The sequence below is a fragment of the Athene noctua genome, chromosome 2 (assembly GCF_965140245.1).
Source record: "Athene noctua chromosome 2, bAthNoc1.hap1.1, whole genome shotgun sequence".
Taxonomy (NCBI): domain Eukaryota; kingdom Metazoa; phylum Chordata; class Aves; order Strigiformes; family Strigidae; genus Athene; species Athene noctua.
In genome coordinates this window covers 5,364,576-5,382,644 of record NC_134038.1, presented here as the reverse complement: position 1 = coordinate 5,382,644, position 18,069 = coordinate 5,364,576, and the positions used below count along the sequence as shown (strand labels likewise).

The 18,069-nt window shown below is 46.1% G+C and overlaps 1 protein-coding gene and 1 pseudogene across 1 annotated transcript; one reads left to right on the top strand and one right to left on the bottom strand.

Annotated features, from left to right (window-relative positions):
* Positions 1-6,105: 6,105 nt before the first annotated feature.
* On the bottom strand, positions 6,106-6,533 carry LOC141958277 (small ubiquitin-related modifier 1 pseudogene; annotated as a pseudogene).
* A 2,494-nt stretch (positions 6,534-9,027) lies between these two features.
* CHRAC1 (chromatin accessibility complex subunit 1) lies at positions 9,028-18,069 on the top strand. The gene is made up of 3 exons (XM_074898386.1): positions 9,028-9,168; positions 9,759-9,885; positions 10,865-18,069. Exons 1-3 carry the CDS (start codon positions 9,034-9,036, stop codon positions 11,008-11,010), a joined length of 408 nt encoding a protein of 135 aa, XP_074754487.1. The 5' UTR covers positions 9,028-9,033; the 3' UTR covers positions 11,011-18,069.

Genomic DNA, 18,069 nt, shown 5'->3' with positions numbered 1-18,069 from the left:
GCTGCAGATTCAGCCCATGAATAAATTTGTTCCAGTGTAGTTGAGGTTCAGAGCACTAAGAGTTCACACCAGTAATCTGGAATTTATGCACCATGACTCACATACGACCAATTAAAAGGGTGATGCTACAGGGTGAGACTGCAGCTAGGAAAAGGCTTTAACACCAGCCTCCTGTTGTCCTGCTGAAGCTTGCACAGTGCCTATACTGCTCACAGGGCACCACAGTTTCTCTTGAGTTCTCTAAATATGAAACAGAGGTTGAGAAGCTCAGAGAAGCCCCAGCACTGCACTGAGAGCACAAATTGCAGTGGGGAAGTGAGGGACAGAGGGCAGAGGAATGAATCTAATCCTTCCTTTTTGTCCTGGGAAATTTGTACATGTGCAGACACACATTTTCATGCAATGAAGTAAAAAAAAAAAAAAAAGAAAAAAAAAGTTGAGATTGCTGCAGGGAAGCTCACAGGTGTCAGTAACAACAAATCTTCACTACAGGACAAGAACAGCATCTCTGGTTATTCCTTTATTAGACCTAATTTAGTTAAAGAGCTCAAAAATAACCTGCACTGAGCAGTTTCTTACTCAGGTCTGCAAAGCACAGCAAAAAGGACTCCTCTAGCAGAGTCTGGTGAGTCAAGTGAGAGGAGAAAAGGAGAGACTTGAGATGTGATGCTGCTCTGCAGGTTGTAATTAGTACAAATAGTCCCTGTACTGCACAGGGCATATTAGTTTTGGGGCAGACTGTTGTTTTGAATTTACTAGAGGAGAGATTTATTTTATCTGCATTCCCAGTCAGGTTTAACAAAGAATTCTTAGTAACAATACCAATTTGGTTCTGTTCAAGAGAAGTAATTCTAGTATGAACTCCCCTATGGGTTTGTCTGTTTGTTTTAAATAGGATCAGGTTCGGTTCCATTACTGGTAAGACATTAATTTTGCAATTTCAAAATATACTGAAAAAAGTTAAATTATTAAGTATCAGTAATATTGCAGTATCATGGTATTCTCAGAGTGTGCACAGCCACCGTATGCTGCACAGCTCCATCGTCATTCTGTCTCACACAAACCAAAGCTGTGTCAGCAGCATGGAGAGATGCCTTAAGTTTGCTGTGCTCCTGCTCCTGTTCTCTACCCTGAAAGCTGTCATCAGCCCAGCACGGTATCAAAGCAAAAAAAGAGTTGTCCCACATGTGGCCTCTTCCGGGAGCACTGCACGGGGAATGAGAAAACATGCAAAAACGAGATAGGACCTAGAGGAGAAAGAGTGAGTCCTGGTTTGCACAGACCACCTTAAATTCCATTGTCCACAGCTGAGTAAAATGACTACAGGCAGGTCCCTAGATCGTGTGGGATCTATATGGATCCTAAATCCATATCGAAATAGCTCAATATCCTCAGAAATCTTCATAGTTCGATGGGGGTTCATAGGTATGTTGAAATCATGAAACACCACAGTAGTATATATAAGAAATTCACTATCATAGTAATGTCAACTGTTTCCACAAGATGTCACAAGACGATAAGGATCAAGGAACAAACTGAGCCTGCTAAATATCCCTATAGCATCACAGGGCATTATGCTTCACTTCAGATACAACTTACACAGAGTGGCCTCACAGAAGATGTAACCTCAAGGGAATTATGCAGCCTGACTGTTACAGATACTCTCAAATAAACAACCAAGCACCAAAAAAAAAAAAAAAAAAAATATTAACACAGTTAACTAGCTCTCCGTATATTACAGCTTTGAATGTCTGTGAGAGGAGAACAGAACAGCTTTCTAGGGTTTAACCAACCCAGAACGCCTAGCAAAGAACTCTATAGGGTTTAACAGCAACAGCAACACAAAACGCAGAACAAAGCCCCACTCTCTGGGGTTTAGACAACCCAAAACACTTTACAAAGCCCTGCTACCTAGGGTTTAACAGCAACCCAAAATCACTCACCTGACAAGTGAGGGCTCTCACCCTCGAGGACCTGCTCAGGGCAGCGTCCCGACCCAAGGCCCCTCGAGGAGTTTCCTTGGGCAGCGTCCTGACCCAAGGGGAGAGCCCTCGACCGCAGCTGCTGCTCCAGGGGACGAGCTCCCAGTGGCTCCCAGGGGACTCCACTGATACCCAGGCCCAACTGCCCTGTGGTCAATAGCGGCTCCCACTGCCCAAAGGCCCCGATTACCGTGAGGCCCCGAGAGCAAAGGCAGCCCGGAGCGGCTGCACTTCAGCAGCCAAGAAGCTCTGCTCTCATCGGGTGGGTGCACCTGCCACAATCCACCCCACGACTACAGTCATGATTCGGCTGGTTTCCTTGAAGTGGTGGTGCAGTCAACTCTTGCCTCCAAGGTTAAAAGGGAGTGCAGTCCTGGTGAGTCTCCATACTTGTTGTATCATCCCTAGATGATTATACAATCAAATCTTAATAAAAACAACCAACCCTCCAACCATACAATGTATTACAATCAACAATGAAGGAAGCTGATTAACCATTCTAACAAGGAAGATTTAAATATATCCAATTAATCAATTAATGCTTAATATGGCAACAATTGCCTCAAGTCTCTTGCCACTTTCTTCATTTTTTGACCTGAAGTGACATTAACACAATAGCACCAAGTTCAATCACATTCTTCTGAATGCTGCCAATTTCACAAGATTCATTCGCCACCACATTGTCATACGAGTCTTGACTGTCCATATGGATCCCCATGGCCAAGCAGGATGCAGAAGTCATCTGTTCCTTCAAGATCCTAACAAAAAACACAACTAGGCCTTGGATCAGAACCCCGGCATCAAGTTAGAAATCTGGGATTATCCATCAGGCACTGATTCGGTGAGTTTTTCCACCTTTATCTAAGGGCTCCCAGCCATAATCTAAGCCCCCTAGATTTTACCAAGGTCATAGGCACAATGCCAACTAAGTACAACTTTACCATGGCAGGTTGGCCTGCATGTATTTTCAGGAGGAACTGGCCCTTATGATTGTCAAATATAGGAGCATCATCACCTGATAATCCCATAGGACAAAATGCTCATATTTTGGGTTCACATAATGTCTCCCGCGGTTATTAATAATAAAAACTGCTTGTGCCAACCTTATATCCTAGTTAGGTCATGAAACATTGGCATGTTTCTTGATCAGGCCATGAATTTGCTCATCCATGCCACTATCTTGAGGGTAATATGGTGTATGAAACACCCACTTGATGCCTTGTTGTGCCCACTCCTGGTGCACCCTGGCAGTAAAGGGGCTCCTGTTAGTGATTAAATGGATTTGGGTGTTTCTGTCCCTGTCAGCCCTGTGTGGCAAAATTGATCTTCCCGCAGCTGACAAAAGGCCTGGATGGGCATTCAGCTGCCCATCATCGGCTGTTAACTGCCACCTTTTGTTTGGTTTGCAGACTGCCCACACCAGAGAACTGTAAGGGGAATGTGCACAATTTATAATCTTTTTTCAGTATCATTAATTACCTCAAAAATACCCTGTTTGGCAGCAGTTGGCAATGGATATTGAGAGACACAAGTAACTTCTGTCCCCCTAACTCCAAAACTCCACACTGCTGTCTGGTAAACACCACTGTTTACCTACTAAAACATCAAACCGTAATATTTTTCCTTCATTCTCGAGTTCTGCCCTCCAGCAATTGCACCAAGTTCGAGATGTTCCCAGTAGATTGCCCATGGAATATTGCTCGGGGTACCCCCAGTGCCAATGCCTTCCGCCAAAGATGATTCCTTCCTGAATCGTATTAAAATCGACCTGATTTATCCCGGGGTGGTTTAAATTCTCTACGAGGAGTCTGCCTGGGGGGAAGTTTCCGACTCCCTCGCTGAACCCTCCGGCTTCCATCTTCACCCCCATCCGGCTCAGTCCAGCCCATCTCTCGCCCATAAGCAACCAGATCCTGTAACACCTCTCTGCCCATGTTAACACATGTACATGAGGGTTGGGGGGGTTGCATTCAATAGCTCTTCGCACCCTTTATCTGAGGGACAGGACATGGATCTTCAAGGCATCTGGGAGGCCTCTAATAAGAGCTCTAAGGTGCCTGGGATCTACCGGTGCCACAAGCGGGACTCCACACTGCCCCCTCTCATCCATCGCCTGAATGCAAGCGGCCTTTGGTACGCCCTCTGCCAGCTCCGACAGTCCCTCGACTTTAACGGTAATGTTACGGAAAATTCGGAATAAAGAACGTATCAACACCAATTTGATGCAGATAAGCAGACACTTCTTTATTGACAGCTGGGTGCACAAGTGAGTGCTCTCACTAACAACACACACCAAGCACTAAAATCATACATGTTGTATAGAACTTATACATATTCATTAAGTGTTCATACATAAACATAATATTTCCTGAAAATCATTATCATACTCTCCTCCTATTTCTGATTTTGCACATTGAAGGCTAGAAATGTCTAGAAATGAGTCTGGGGTGTAATATGAGTAGGTGGTCCATGAGTCGGTGGTCACAGTCTCCCCCTGCCAGAATTACCCTTTGCTTAAGTTCACGGTTTCTTGCCAGATACTTGCAAGCTGTTACAGTTGACTTTCCTCACTTCCCATTAATCCTAGACCTTAACAGCTACGTGCATTCTTCTAGTTCTATGTATGCATCATAAATCAGTTTATAAATCAACTTGTGGTTGTTACCTAGGTTCTAAACGTTCCTACTAGATAATTTTGACCAATCCTTTTGGCCTTTGGTACAGGGCTATAGAGGGGATTTTAGAGTAGCATTTGGTTGCTGGTATGAAGTGCAATAAATGTGAACAAATAATTTCTACTAAAATATCTTTAATTCTATATTCATATTAAAATCAAACATAATTTGATTTCAGTTGATAGCAAAATCAGTAACAGGTTCCCCCCTCTCCTTAAGGTCCACTCCCCCTGCCCAGTAAGCCACTTGCAATATCATCGACTGGTTACCCGCTGGTCCATCACTTAAAACCACTCCGGGACCCCAGAAACCTCCCACCTCATCATCACTCAACAGAATTTGTCCCCGCCCCTGTTTTGCCAATTATCAGGCCTAGCATAAAGGACACAGCCAGCATGAAGATGAACCAATAAACAAATTGTATTTGATACAAAAGGGTCAGTACATGGGTGAGCGCTGGGGGTACAAACAAGTCAATCAGGTTATACACAATTGACATCAATCCCACTGACCCCAACAACGACACCACACGACCAACAACGGGTGGGATAAACGGTGAAATGCAGTCTGCCATAGAAGGGACAGGAGACAACCAGGTCAACCAGCCAAACACATCAGACCAAGGAAGCCACACACTGAATCCCTACACAGCCCACGTTTACAAAAGCCAGACCTGAGTGGAGCCCAGTCCCAGGGAGGCGGGAGGTCCTTCCCCAACAGGGAACTCTGCACAGGACATCCCCCTCACACACAGACACTGCCCCTCCTGCAAGGGGTCCCAGCTTTTACCCCTCAGTGGACACCTGACCTTGGGTTACTCACTGCGGGACCCCTGGGGCTCACTGACCCAATGGCTCTGTCTGCAAGGCCGCCCCACCCTGGAGGGAAGCCTAAAGGGAAACTCACCCCCCTTTGGGAAGGGCTGTGGGAATCACCCACATGTCAACCTTAGTTTGGGGCTTGGGGTTGAAACCCCAGCATTTCACCCCGTTAAAGAAACTCTCCACAAATACTCGGTTTCACCCAATTTACGCGAATATTTAACCTGAAGCTCACTGAGCTTGCCTCACGTCCAGGGGGTTGTACGGACTGTGGTTTGGGGTTTCCCACCTTGTGGACCTGTGAGCCTTTGTTTTAATGACAGGTCGCACCTGTCTTTCCTCCAATTCCTCTACTTCCTCCGAGCCACTTCCATCAGACTCTCCCCAAATATCCCCATTCCACTTCTCAAGATCTATACCTGTAATTAACTTTTGAATCTGAACAACACTAGGAGGCTTTTTTGCTTGTGCCAGCATAATTTCAATTTTTCTTTCTAATAACCACCTTCTCTCTCGTAATAATTCTGTCTTTAAATGATCCACTTCCTGTAAGGCATCTTTCTCCATTACAAAGTAGGTGCCAGTTTCAATTCAGTGTTGAACACCACATTACAAAAGAACTATTATTTAAAAATAAAAAAGGATTAAGGGGGAAGAAAACAAACAGAAGGATCTAAACTGTTGAGTGACCCCCCCCATCTGTTCCTGATAAATTTCAATCACATCTTCCTCCTCCAACCCCAGCTCCTTGGGGGTATGATTATCAGTAATTCTCTGACCCTCGAAGAAGAACCTGAGTGAATTCATTGGAACACCCTGTCTTTGACAGTATGATTCTTTGAGTTTCTTGAGGTGTGTTGTCATTTTCACCTTGAATTTCACTGCTGTCCTGCCCAATGACTTTGAGTTTAACATATTCCCCTTCTTTCTTATCTCTCAAGTTCTCAGCTGAAGGTTTTGCTTCCTGGTCAGACATGGCTGGGCCCTGCTGCGTGCGGCAGGCTCGGCTGAGCTGCTGCAGGCGCTCCGCTCCTTTCTCCGCCCGCAGCACGAACACAGGCGGCGGCACGGGCAGGATTTCCTGTGCGCCTGAATCAAGCAGGCACACATTTTTCCTTCACTTCTGCTTCTCCTCCAACTTCCCCGGCTTTGTTCCAACTTTCTCGCAACTTCCACCGGATCAAACCACCTCTCCATCCGCTACACATCTGGGGGAGAAGGGGCACAACTGTATTTCTGTAGCATCTCCTCTATCGACATCCTGCCGACGACGCCAATTCAGCGGATGCTCTCAAATAACAACCAAGCACCAAAAATAAAAAAATATTATCAACACAGTTAACTAGCTCTCTGTAAATTACAGGTTCAAATGTCTGTGAGAGGAGAACAGAACAGCTTTCTAGGGTTTAAGAGCCACCCAGAACGCCTAGCAAAGAACTCTATACGGTTTAACAGCAACACAAAACACAGAACAAAGCCCCACTCTCTGGGGTTTAGACAACCCCAAATGCTTTACAAAGCCCTGCTACCTAGGGTTTAACAGCAACCCAAAATCACTCACCTGACAAGTGAGGGCTCTCACCCTCGAGGACCTGCTCAGGGCAGCGTCCCGACCCAAGGCCCCTCGAGGAGTTTCCTTGGGCAGCGTCCTGACCCAAGGGGAGAGCCCTCGACCGCAGCTGCTGCTCCAGGGGACGAGCTCCCAATGGCTCCCAGGGGACTCCACTGATACCCAGGCCCAACTGCCCTGTGGTCAACAGCGGCTCCCACTGCCCAAAGGCCCTGATTACCACAGAACCCTGAGAACAAAGGCAGTCAGGAGCTGCTGCACTTCAGCAGCCAAGAAGCTCTGCTCTCGTTGGGTGGATGCACCTGCCACACTGAGAGATGTAGATTATCTGTACTAGGTAGCTGTAAAAGATGTCCCCAGCTGTGGTCATGCTGGAACTGATTATCACCATACTATCCTTGCACAAAGGTGTTACAACTGCTTAAGGTGCTACCTTTTATTAATAAATCAGTATCATCTGCAGGAAAGCCTTGTCCTTATGTACTCGGCAAATTCTGCATAAGCTACTAATATTCAGTTAAATTCCCAGTATTTTCCGTTTAATATGATTCTTTATGGGTACATCCCTTTCTGTCTTAAATTCTCTGTGAACTATTATTGCATGCTATGGAAAAGCTCCTGTTCTTCCCTCTCATGCTGAGTAGTAATCAAAGTAGTGGCTTTAGCAGACTTCTTACCAATACAAATGATCAGGCATGTTGTTTGTAAAGTGTATTGGAAACTCGTGTTTAAAGCCATTAATGAAATGTAAACTATGCATCATCGGGTTTGGAAGTGCTGAATCACTCTCAGTGGAGTACAGCAGCTCTCACTCGAACAGGCACAGACCTTCTGGAGCCAACAGCAGTAGCAAACCCCCTGTTGCCTTTAGCAGGCCTGGGCTGGCACAAGTCACCCCTACGTATGTTACAAGTCACCTACACAACAGACACACAGGTTACAGAACCAGTCCCAGAATCATCAAGGTTGGAAAAGCCCTTGAAGCTCCTCCAGTCCAACCATTAACCTCACCCTGACCGTTCCCAACTCCCCCAGATCCCTCAGCGCTGGGTCAGCCCGACTCTTCAACCCCTCCAGGGATCCCGGGACTCCCCCCTGCCCTGGGCAGCCCATTCCAACGCCCAACAGCCCCTTCTGCACAGAAATCCTTCCTCAGAGCCAGCCTGACCCTGCCCTGGGCAGCTTGAGGCCATTCCCTCGGGGCCTGGCGCTGGCTCCTTGGTTAAAGAGACTCATCCCCAGCTCTCTGCAACCTCCTTTCGTGGAGTTGTAGATAAATAGTAGTAAGTTAAATACCTTCTGTAGAAGAGGAATGTGTGTTAATAATAAAGACGCAGCCTCATAATCACTTAATAGTTTACATGTGCCCTCCACACCTCTCCATAACCTCTGACAAGTGGCAGGATTACCTGACAGCATTCCCTTCTGCTGTACTACAGCAGCAAGAGGTATTTAGCAGCCTCTAATTACAGTTTGAGTTAACAATTTTGTAGCCACTGGCCTGTAATTGGAATATATATATATATATATATATATATATATATATATAGAATCAGCCTATTTGCCATTAAAAACAAGTTACAAAACTCCGGTGCTAGCCTGGGGCGAAGGCCCACGTCGAGGGGCTGAGCAAGGGAAACCCCACGGCCCCTCCCGCCCGCGCTGGGGCCGGCAGCGGCCTGGGGAGACGCGGGCCCGGCGGGGCGAGCCCGGGGCCCGGCGGGGCGAGCCCGGGGCCGGCGGGGCCCGGCGGCCAGGCTCCTCCGGCGCGGCCCGCGGTCCCGACGGAGCGGGCCGGGGCGGCTGCGCGGGGCGTCCGGCGGCTCTGTGGGAGTTGTAGTCGCGCCGTGGCGGGGACGGGCGGCCCCGGCGGCCGGGGACTACAGCTCCCAGCGGGCCGTGCCGCCGCCGCCCAGTGCTCGCCGGGCTGGGGGTGAAGGGCTGGAGCCGGTCGCGAGTGGCGGGGGGGGGAGCGGGGGGGGAAGATGGCGGCGCGGCTGGGCGGCGGCGAGAACCGGCTGGTGTCGCTGCCCCTGTCGCGCATCCGCGTGATCATGAAGAGCTCCCCGGAGGTCTCCAGCATCAACCAGGACGCGCTGTTCCTCACCGCCAAAGCCACGGTACCGGCTCCCTCCTCCCCTCCGCGCCGGGCCTGCGCCTCCCCGCGGTACCGCCGCCTGCGGGCCGGGCTCCTCTCCCCGCGGCCGGGGCCTCCCCGCGCGGTGCCGGTGCCGAGCGCGGCCCCGGCGGGCGGCTCGGGCCGCTCCTCTCCTTCCCCCTCGCCCCGGGCCCGTCCCTCGGCGGCCAGGCGGCATCGCGCGTCGGGCTCCCGCTCTGCGGCGAGAGGAACGGGGCCCGGCCCGGCCGCGTCCCGCAGCCCCGGCGCGGCGCGGGGGGGTCTTGTACCCCTGTCAAATCCGGGTAAATTCGCCCGGGTGGAAATGAGCCCCGGCTGCTGGCGGGTCCCCGGGGGCACTTGCTGGGCTGGGGCTGAAGTGGTGTACCAGCAGCCAAGCCTGCGGTCGGCGCTCCCAGGAGATGGAACCATACCCCGACCTGGAGCTTTTCTGAAGTTAGTGACTCCGCACAGCGTGCCCGGTGCCCGGACAGTTAAATGTGGCCCTTCTGCCTTTAAACAGGGATTAAAGAAAACCGCTGCCAGCCATATATGTGAATTCATCCGTTGACGGGTTTGGTTTAATTTTTTCAGGAGCTTTTTGTTCAGTATTTGGCTACATACTCCTACAAACACGGCAGAGGCAAGGAGAAGAACGCTCTGACTTACAGCGACCTGTCTCATACTGCCGAAGAGTGTGAGACCTTTCAGTTCCTTGCAGGTATCTATAGCGTGATGGTAAATCCAGTCTGTAATTTGGAAAATGAAATCTTGCTCTTACCGAATTGTTTTGTGAGGACACAATTCTCCTACTGGTCATTAATCTCCTGTATTTCATTCAACTGGAACTCATAAACTACATCACCGAAAACATGTCTTTGTGAATGGGGATTTTCCTGGTGTTTCAAAATTACAGAAGGCTAATTAGTTCTCAGCATATTGCCTTAAGCATTTCTTAAATTCCAGCCACTCCATCTGAAAGCTTTCAGCCTATAAAGCAAGATCACTGCACAGCTTTATGTGAGAAGTTACGTGGCCCCAAAATTACACATGTAAATCTGTAAGGCTTGTTTCTCAAAGGGGTTAATTATATGGTTCCTCTCTCCTTTTATATGTACACACATGGGTGCCTGCACACACTCTTTTTACTGAAACTTGGCTTTTTGTTGTAAAACTTTGCTCAGAAGAGGTATTGGCATAGGATATAGGTCAAGAATAAGATACTCCTAGCCCAGTTTTTATCAGGGTTCCCCATGCACATCATACTTTTGGAGCACACAGTTCTTCTTTGCTTCAGGTCCATCATTATTTCCCTGAACAAGTATCTTAATGCAGAAAAAACGTTTCTACAGGACATATATGGGAGAGCTGGCTTGTTGAATCTGTCTGAGGTAGTTGAGTAGTTGAGCATTCTATTTTACAACCAATTAATAATGTATGTGAGCAGATAGTAAAGACAGTTGCCAGTAATCAGTCATAAAATATCTTCCATATCTTTGGTTACTTGTGCAATAAGTGGGTAATTCCCTCTTATTCGTACAGCTGTATAGGTCAGACTAACTTAGCTGGTTATTCACTTAAATATTAATGTTTTTAACAATGTCTTCATTTCGTTAGAGGTTAGAGATACAGATGCAACTATTTAATTAGGCAATGTAAGTATTCAAACTGACTCTAAGAGAAACAATTCTACCTTCCAGATATCTTGCCAAAGAAGATCCTAGCTAGCAAATACCTAAAAATGCTTGAAAAGGAGAAGCGAGATGGAGAAGTGGGGGAAGATGATGAAGAAGATGAGGAGGAAGAGGGTGAAGATAAAGCTGTTGATCAAGATGTTGGGTCTTAAGGCCAACAGAGAATTGCTTCATAATTGATCCATTTTTTATTGTATAAATTATGTTATTTTTGTGACTGAGAATCCAGATGCTGGATATATTTATATACTGAGCCATCTGCCTTTGCTTTAAGAAGTTTAGAAATTGATCTTTTTACTTGTTGAAGAACAGAATTCTTCCCTCAGGAGCCTGGTGGGGTAAGAAGAGCTAATACAGCAGAACTTGCTCAGATCCTTTAAAATTACTTCTTCAGACAATCATGGTCCAAATTTAAATTTCTCAAGGGCAGCTTTCAGTCCAAAAGCTCTTCTGCCCTCAGACTAGCAGGGAGTTGTTCCCCAGTTTTTGTTTCTCCTTGGAGTGGAAGATGAGACGAGGGGAGGTGTTTTACACAGTGTCTACTGTCCTCGGCCTTCTCCTTCTTGGGGAGCCAGTAACCAGTCAGACCCTCCCTCAGTCTTCTGGAACAGTGCCAGGGCATTCGCAGCAGACCAAGCCCATTTAAAAAGTCTTTTGTAAAAACAGCTACTTCTGTAATGCAGCTTCAATAGCCACGGTGGCACAGAAACAGGGTAGAGGACGAGATCCATTCCAAGAGCTAATGTGGTTCTGTGGCTGTGGTGATAAAAAGGACATGTGTTAGATAATGATGTAAATACGTATATTTAGAACCTTTTTCTCTGATGAACTCTACCTTTATGGTTTGTCCGTGGTGTGCTACCAAAATGCACGTTGCAGTCTATTAGATGTGGATTGTTAAGAATGAGCAACCCTTTTGCTATTATTTGAATGACAGACCTGGATGTTTCCTTTTGTTTTGTTTTGGGTTTTTTTGGGGGGGGGGGTACTACAGAAATGGTAACTGTCCTGTGTAGAACTTTATATACAACTTTTTAAAGTAAATGTTTTGTATGAAAAGTGACAATTGATGTAGAGACTTTCTATAGTTCTTTCCAGAAGGGGAAGGGCGGACAAGAGGCTAAACCATGCTTGCAGTGGTCTCTATCAGCAGTACTAACTAGATCTAGTCTGCATTGGAGTCTTAGTTATGTTAACCAGCTAATCTCTGCCGATAAACAGCTAATGCTTGCCTGGTGTCATGGTCAGTCAGAGTGAGAGAGGAGTGACCAAGATCTCTCCCTGGGTGTGAAGAATGCCCCAAACAAGCACAGGAATGTTACTAAGGAACAAAACGTCCCTCCCCAAAAAGCTGGGCAGCAGCCTGCCCTAAATCAGTCGGGAAGGGAGATGTCTCAAGCAAGACCCTAAGTTGGGTGGCGTAGTGGAGTTCCCAGGAAACTCTGTCCTCCCTGTCAGGATAATCCTGACAGCTCCTCGTAGGTTGAAGGCAGGAGTACACTGAACTGCTGTTTAAAGGAAACACAAGTCAGAAGGCTCTAGCAACTCCATAATCCGCCACGCTCCAGATTTTTTCTAAAAAAGCAAAAATTGGGGTTAGGCAGGTAAGATCAGAGGCTGGCAGAGGAGTAAAACTACTGAGCCACACAATAAATACTCTGATTATTTTAAAAGATCAAGGTATGTTGCACCATCAAAATTTCTCCCAAAGCAACCATAAATCAAAATCGTATCAGGAACGCTGCAATGAGTGCAAGGTGATGTTTTATCCCTGGAGAAATTCCCAAGTGAGTATACAGAACTATACTATTGTTGGTTTGCTTTTTAAAAATACAATTATTGAAAGTGCATGGAGATCTGAGGGGAACTGAATGCTGGATGCTGTCAGCTTGGAGGGGGAGGGTGCTTGCAGTAGGATATTTAAATTGTGTGGCATTGGTCAACACTCAGTGGGTCTAGTACTTGCTGGCTTTAGGGAAAAAAAAAACCTGCTTGCACTCTAGCACAAAACTGCACGGTAATTCTGTAGTGTGAAGGGTAGAGGACAAGAGGAGAAATCATTGGGGGCCCATAAACACCGGCCGTGACACTGGTTGTGTTGAAGAGTCACAGAGGAATAGTTTGATCCCAGAGCTGGCACCTCCGTCGTTGAACTGGTGCTATGGTAAGGCCAAACAACACCTGCTCCACCGTTACGTGAGGTGGGTCTCAACCGAATGACCTCAGACAGCCCTGACAAAGAGGTCTTTATGCTGGGCACGTGTATTTTGAGGTAAAGACTGGTAAGTTTTAGGGCACTCATACTAAACCGAAATTACAGGTCTGCTTAGTTTTAGACCTGGCGTTTTCCACCACCAGTTTGGTCTTTGCAGCTGATCCAGTTGTCCATTATGCAGAACCCTCTGAAAAGGTGATTTTTCTTCTTTTTTTAAAGCCAGTCCTGGTGCCAGGTGTATGTTATGAAGGACAATATTGCTGACTGGATGAAAGGTACCAAAACAGCCACCAGCCCCAAGTACGTATCTCCCACCATTCATAATCTGCAGGGGCGGCTGATCATTCCTGGATTTTTTGGCACTTTGGTTCAGCTGCCACTCAGCTTGTCAACGGATTGTTACCACTGACATTTGGTAGGTAATGCAGAAACTCTGCTTTTAAACACCCTAAAAAAAGAAGAAGAAAAGAAAAAAAAATCCCCAACACGTTCTTCAGTCACTGCTCTACAGCCTAGTACCTCGTGAGCCTGGGGAGGAGTCTCAGTGTGATCAGCCAAGTGTCCAGGACAAAACCCACCACCATGACCCAGTACATGTGTGCCTATGCTGACACAGCTGGGAGTACTGGTATCCTGGGACTGAAGACAAAATATTTTTACTGGGACATGATACTGATTTTCCCCAAGTCAAGCCTGTTTTGCCTGTGTTATTAACTCATAAGTGATCTCCCTGTCTTTACCTCAGCCCATGAGCTTCCTCATCCTGTTTTCTCTTTCTGTCCTGGTGAGGAGGGAAGGAGCAGCTGGGGGCACGTCAACCCTCCACAACCAGAAATGCCAAACCAGCAGATTAACACTGGGCTACAGACTAAAGGAAATACATTTCAAGTGAGATCAGCTGTGCAAATAGACTAAATGATACCATGGGACACTGGTATAAGATTTCAACGGACACATCCCAGTCCACTTGCAGTGCACCTTTATCCCTTGCAGTAAATCAAAAGCCACGTTCACAAGCTATTACAAAGCTTTAGCTACAAGCTACATGCTTTAAATGAACTGCCTCCGACTCGTCCAACAGTGACTGAGGAGCGTTTGAACAAATCAAAGCACACAGCCTGCATCTTACTCTGCAGCTGGATAGTTTGCCTAGAATCCATTAAGTACTGCTGAAATAACTGGGAAAGCAAGAAAAAGTGATTGTCTCAGACTTTCCCCTTTAGGTGGGGAAAACCCTTTCCAGGGTTTTCTTCCCTACCAGCACCAAGATCTTCACTGGTGTTGAAGGTCTCGAGCAGATGCTGCACAGCTTGGGCCTCTGCTTTGCCACAACTGCCCCTGCTGACTTTGAAAGACTTTTTTTTCCTCCTGCCAAGCTTTCAGGTGAGAGGCACACTCACGGACCGTGCATCAAAACTGTGAGTACTTCATCCACCACAGCCTGGGCTGACACAGCCTCTTCCTACACCCAAAGGAAAGTCCATGAGGCCAAGGCCAACCTTCCTTCAGGTACTGGAAAGCTGCGATCAAGTCCCTATCTATCCACATCCAGTATGGGAGACTTCACTGTAGACAGCTAAATCTCGACAAAATTACAGGCATTTTAGGGTTTTGAAGTGGAAAGCAGCCAGCCTTGCGTATGAGACACATCGTTTTTTCTATTTTTAGTTTACAAAGTTTGCAGTTGCTGAGTGTTCCTGTGCTGCAGGGAAGCCAGCTGCGAGGCTGGAAGCTGCTGGGATTACCAGGCCTATCTTGGCCTGTTTAAGGTGTTCAGGGATTTCAGACAGTGGAACACAGGCTGGGGGATACTTTCCAGGATGAATCTATTATTACATACCTATTTCTACTTTTTTTCCCCCTACAGTACTAGCTTGTGAGATCTCTTCCCCCCTCAGCCAAGGCTATTCAAAGGAGATGAAGCTTCCTAAGCTTGCAAAAATGACAAAACAACTGTGGTTACTAAGTATAAATTACCATATTTCATCCCTCTTAGAAGTTTCCTGCGGGATGATGAACATATTCTGTCAATTAACGAGGCCACAAGAACTTGAACACCCTTCTGGATTCATTCAGCCAGAGTCCTCAACGGGGACTTCAGAGCTGCCAAAATTTGCCACAGCCATCTCTAACACCTCGCATCTGGCAATGCTTGTTGCCATCAAAACCAGTAAGTGGTAGTTGGTTTCCCCAAGAGCTTGACACAGAGCAAAACCACGTCCAATTCAAAGTAATAGCTCAAAAACAAGGGAAAAAATAAAGCTCTGCCTAAAATGGATGAGATGGCTGTGACTGTTTCATACTGTTGAGTAAAACTGATCTGTTTGCAGGGTTGGGCTCCCAGCAGGAGCTCCTCAGCATACTTGCAGTTCTCTTGGTACCCCCCCCTTCACTTGATGTTTCTATTTAAAAATTGATCACGCTGGGTATTCACTCAGAAAGCAAGAAAAGGTAGGATTTCAGGCATGTGATTTCCAAAATGCTGACTTTCCATAATATTTTCAGGATTATAACTTGCAAGACACTCAGTTAAAAGCACCACATCTTGCCCCTGGAAATCTGGGCAGAGAGCAGGCGAGCACCCACAGAAACATCTGCAGTGCACCTAAGGGGTGTGGTGCAGGGGAGGGCAATGGCACTAGGAGAATTTTTTTGCTCTCAGACAGCAGAGACCTTCTCTCATCACAAAAAAAGCCTCCAGACCAGCACATTTAAATTAATTTACAATTTGGCAGAGTGAAATTCAGTATAGTATAATGACCTCTGCTCCAGGAGGATGTCCAATGTGCCACTGGGACTTCTAACAGCTGAGCTACAGACTAAGCAGTCAATGATTTTAGATTCAATTCTGACCTCCGGCAGCAAGAAAAACACAGCACCAATGCTGTGATATAATTTATTTGCATAGTACACAGGGACTTTTTACCCATATCCTGGGATTTCTCTATTTAGTGGCATTCAGCAGCTCCTCACTCATGAAATGTCTCCCCCCTGCTCACTACAAGACAGACATTGAGGTCCTGGAGCGTGTCCAGAGAAGAGCAACGAAACTGGTGCAGGGTCTGGAGCACAAATCCTGTGAGGAGCAGCTGAGGGAACTGGGGGGGTTCAGTCTGGAGAAAAGGAGGCTCAGCAGAGACCTTACCTCTCTCTACAACTACCTGAAAGGAGATTGCAGGGAGGTGGGTGTCCGTCTCTTCTCCCAAGTAACAAGCAATAGGACAAGAGGAAATGGCCTCAAGTCTTGCCAGGGGAGGTTTCAGTTGGATATTAGGAAAAATTTCTTCACTGAAGGGGCTGTCAAGCCCTGGAACAGGCTGCCCCGGGAAGTGGCTGAGTCACCATCCATGGAGGGATTTATAAGACGTGTAGATGTGGTGCTTAGAGACATGGTTTAGGGGTGGGCTTGGCAGTGTGAGGTCACCGGTTGGACTCATTCTTGAAGGACTTCTCCAATGTAAATGATTCTACGATTCTGTGATTCTTTACTCACTGTGGAAAATTACTTCAACCATGAACACATCCCACTCTGCTCACAGGAAAAGTGCTCTCACGGCGTACAATAACTGCAGAAAATGGCTGAATTAAATAAAAATACATCAAACAAAAACTTGTAAAGATGAGGAATTTTATTTTATTGACATACTATGAGGCAAAACAAAATTGACACCATACAAAATAACTTTATAAAATATCATTCACATCATTATTTTGTCAGGAATTACAGCATTCTGAGCTTGTTACACATCTTATGTTTTGAGGTGAAAAACACTACGCTAAATCTTTAGTATTAGTTGTATATATACAGTAAGAAACCAGAACAGAAACTGTTAGGTTTTTCATGAGTTTATTGCAAAAGTAGTGCAAACTATTTTACCTTGCAAGCTGTAAAACAAACTTGGAAAAGGACCCACCTAAGCTTAAAAACATGACAATAAATGCTCAATTTTTCACAGCCTTTGAAGCTTCCTTCAACAGTTCTCAACAAAGAAATTCGCCATCTCTGCATATTTTTAGATTTTTACTGACTTGGAAATGAAGTAGATGATGCACCCATACTAGCAAGCGGCCAGAGAGCAGGACGGACCCCGCTCCAACACGGGGTGCAGCTCAGACCAAAGCTGGCATTTGGGGGGTTCGGTGCCCAGCGTGGCCGAGCCCACATCCCATCAGCCCCAAAACACCGACCAACACGGTAAGTTTGGTCAGTTGGGTTTTCCTCCATTAATAAGCTGCCCCTCCCCACACTTGCGTTTGAGAAAAGAGTCAAGAAAGCAGTAAGAGCAAAATTAAAAAAAAATAATTAAAAATTAAGATTTAGGAACATGTATTGTCTGTTTTAGAAATATAGTATCCTTTTCCTGAAGTCTATGTAAAGCGTATTTCCTCGTGGTCCCCCTCCCCCTTGTGTACACAATGCAGGGCAAATCCCATCCCGAAGTACTGCATGAAACCAAGGAAGGATACTACATTCTACGAGATCAATAAAAACAACGGTCTAAAACGCTAGCAGGGTCCCCCAAAGCAAAACAGGTAGCTAGTAACCTACTAAAAGAAAAAATTATAATAAAAGCAAACAAATGCTACATGAAAAATGTTAAAGGAACAAAATGCAGCATATTCAGGCTTTTTTTTTTTTCTTGAGGTACCTATATAAATATTACCTTCTGCCCAAAGTACTATTTGTTTTGTTAAAAAACTAAAGTCCTTATCATGAGCCAATTGCAGGGCATACATTATTATTGAGAAAGTGCAACCATGCTGATAATTTATATGCAGCATATTAAAGGATGATTAGGCTTTAGAAAATATAGCTTAAGTATAGACCTGATGGAGCAGTTTTATAAAAACATTTAACAGAGGCATTTTCCTTTTGTTCGAGTCTCTCTGCAGCAGAAAGCCTTAGGAAACAGCTTTGAAGTCCTGCCACGATGGAATGTCAGCACTTTTACAATTCCATATATAGATTTTTCTTTAATATTTAAACTAAATACAA

Coding starts and splice junctions, on each gene's coding strand:
- CHRAC1 (XM_074898386.1), top strand. CDS start 9,034: ATGGCGGCGCGGCTGGGCGGCGGCGAGAACCGGCTGGTGTCGCTGCCC. Junction 9,169..9,758: donor TCCTCACCGCCAAAGCCACG/GTACCGGCTCCC, acceptor TAATTTTTTCAG/GAGCTTTTTGTTCAGTATTT. Junction 9,886..10,864: donor GACCTTTCAGTTCCTTGCAG/GTATCTATAGCG, acceptor TCTACCTTCCAG/ATATCTTGCCAAAGAAGATC.